Below are 2,524 nucleotides of genomic sequence, written 5' to 3' on the forward strand. Positions count from 1 at the left end.
GGCTGGACTCCGCTTCGTCCACGGTGAAAGCCGATCCAGTGATCCACAGTGCGAAGTTGATGTATTTCCTCAGCAACCAGCACAGATCAGCTCTAGGCATGACGAAGTGGATATCGTCCTCTTTTGGAAGGCCAAACAAAGTAGTTTCGCTTTCACAGCGAAGCACACAGCGCCTTTATGACATGGCGGCGGCAGCAACAATACTACAGCGAGAATAAAAGTTACGCCTTCTTTCTTTGCGTGAACATTTGGGTGGTGTTATGCAAATCTTCCCACATAGTGACGTAGACATGTGGGGGCGTGTTAGAACGAGCCGTTTTAGGTAGGCGTGGTTGACTCTTAACTTTTATAAAGAATATCTCTTTGGATTTGAGACTTTAGTCTTTGCAACTTTACAGATCTTCGTTATGCACCAAGAGCTTGTAACACTTCAAAGAGAAAGGAAAAATTGATATCACATCATATGACCGCTTTAATGCATAGAAAATCATGGTTTATTGCTCTATTTTAGGCTTTGTTTTCACTAAAATTCTCCTTTAAATTTAATAGCTGATTTTATAGCATGTTAAATAGACTATAAAATAACCAGTAAAAGATTGAAAGAAGAGACGTTTCGTAAATGAATCTCATAATGGAATGTGATTTGATGAGGGTCAGGTTTATAGCACAGTTAAAAAGCTAGTTTACATCAGCAGGTTATAAACCTACATATTTGACAATAGTGGATCTCAACTGGTGTGTCACATTGTAACTGTCCATGGTTTGTTTCTTGAAAGATGTATTTATTTTATATTCATAAACGCATATTATTTGAGCTCATTTATTCTATGCATAAAAAGTTATAAAAATGTGATAAAGATGATCTCACACACAGCAGGGGAAAGCAATATTAAATGCAAATGATAATATGCAACTAACTATATAATCTTGCATAGTTCTAATACCAAAATAAATTGCTTTATAAAGGGAGGAGAAGAAGCTTCCTATATTTTTTGTTCCCCAAAATTAGGCAGATGCCAGAAAGATTGTGCGACATGACCTCATCCCTGAAAACTGCAAGGGGGGGGGGGGGGTTCTTACTTTATTTTTAAGGACATTTTAGTTTTCTTTTGTTCAATAAGCAGTTTCAGTACTGTGTTGGTCCACTTGATGTCCAATGTAAATCCAGATCCTGAAGTGTGAAACTATTTGAGAATCACTGATTTATAGCCTTGTCAAAATGGAGCTGATCTGATATTGTTGTAAAACAAGACTTACGTGTTGGTTTTCTCCAGCTGGAAGACTTTCCTCTGTAATTCCTGATTCTGAGCGCTGCAGGCAGCCATTCTAGACCAGAGTATATTGGCCAATTATTCATAGTGATAAAACTGACCTACAAACACTCCCACACACCCTCTGTCTGTCACAGCAGCTGCGTGTGCGCACACACACACACACACACAAACACTCCCTATATAGTGCATGTGGTGCTGGTAGCATTAATTACATTAGACGATAATTCAATAATATTTGTTGGCCCAGTACTTCTCATGAATGGGAGATAAATGAGCTGTAACACTAGATTTCTAATTTGCACAATGACAAACATTTTAGAGGCTTTACTGGATCTCATAAAACATAATATCCAGGTCACATTTCACCCCAAAATCAATAAACAAGGAGAATACATTCTACTAGCTGTAATTTATTTTATACTCATTAACGTAATGTAAATGTATGTAAATTACGTGATTGCGGAGGGGGACCAAGTCAATATGCTGTTCAGGGGGACCACGAACCACAGCGGCACCCCTGCCCACAGGTGTCTGTTAGTGTAAGTTCACACGACTGACTTGTGAATGAAATAAACAGCTAGATGGCTGTGGTGCTTTTAGTGACTGCAGCGCTGGCTGTGAAGTAAGTTTGTCCTTTGGACAGATAATTTCGAACAATTTCGAAATTTGTGCAGCAGTGTGTTCTAAATTATTTCTCCAGCCTCTCGGAGGATATTCGATTCCTTTGATCCTAAGCTAAGATAAGTTTGAGCCTGAATTTTTTATGACTTTCGACCACAATTTCAACTTTACTGCATAGCAAGAATGCATTTATTTAATCAAAAGTACAGTAAAAACAGTAATACCATTTTAAAGAACGTCTCTGTTACTTGTGTAAACCTTGTTCCCTGAAGGAGGGAACGGAGACATTACGTCAGTCGTGACTGATGAATTGGGATCTCGCCCGAGAGCCCAATCACCTTCGAGTGTTAACTAAACAAGCCAATGACAGTTGGCGTGCGAGTTTCGCCACGCGCACCCCGGGGTCTCAGGACAATGTGAGAGTTACACTTTGATCCTAAGCTAAGATAAGTTTGAGCCTGAATTTTTTATGACTTTCGACCACAATTTCAACTTTACTGCATAGCAAGAATGCATTTATTTAATCAAAAATACAGTAAAAACAGTAATACCATTTTAAAGAACGTCTCTGTTACTTGTGTAAACCTTGTTCCCTGAAGGAGGGAACGGAGACATTACGTCAGTCGTGA

General features: G+C 38.9%; 1 protein-coding gene across 2 annotated transcripts in view; it reads right to left on the bottom strand.

Moving 5' to 3' along the window:
* The window catches only part of LOC107558280 (cyclic AMP-responsive element-binding protein 3-like protein 3-A), a 29,854-nt gene that overhangs the window by 8,968 nt on the left and 18,362 nt on the right, over nucleotides 1-2,524 (bottom strand). The window contains exon 7 of one of the 2 annotated variants that reach the window (XM_016241912.1): nucleotides 1,258-1,326. The exons of the other annotated variant lie outside the window; for it this stretch is intronic. Within the exon in view, the coding sequence (XP_016097398.1) occupies nucleotides 1,258-1,326 (69 nt within the window). The remainder of the gene's footprint in view (nucleotides 1-1,257; nucleotides 1,327-2,524) is intronic. 2 annotated transcript variants of the gene reach the window in all.

The sequence above is a fragment of the Sinocyclocheilus grahami genome, unplaced genomic scaffold, assembly GCF_001515645.1.
Source record: "Sinocyclocheilus grahami isolate Dianchi unplaced genomic scaffold, SAMN03320097.WGS_v1.1 scaffold639.1, whole genome shotgun sequence".
NCBI classification, from domain to species: domain Eukaryota; kingdom Metazoa; phylum Chordata; class Actinopteri; order Cypriniformes; family Cyprinidae; genus Sinocyclocheilus; species Sinocyclocheilus grahami.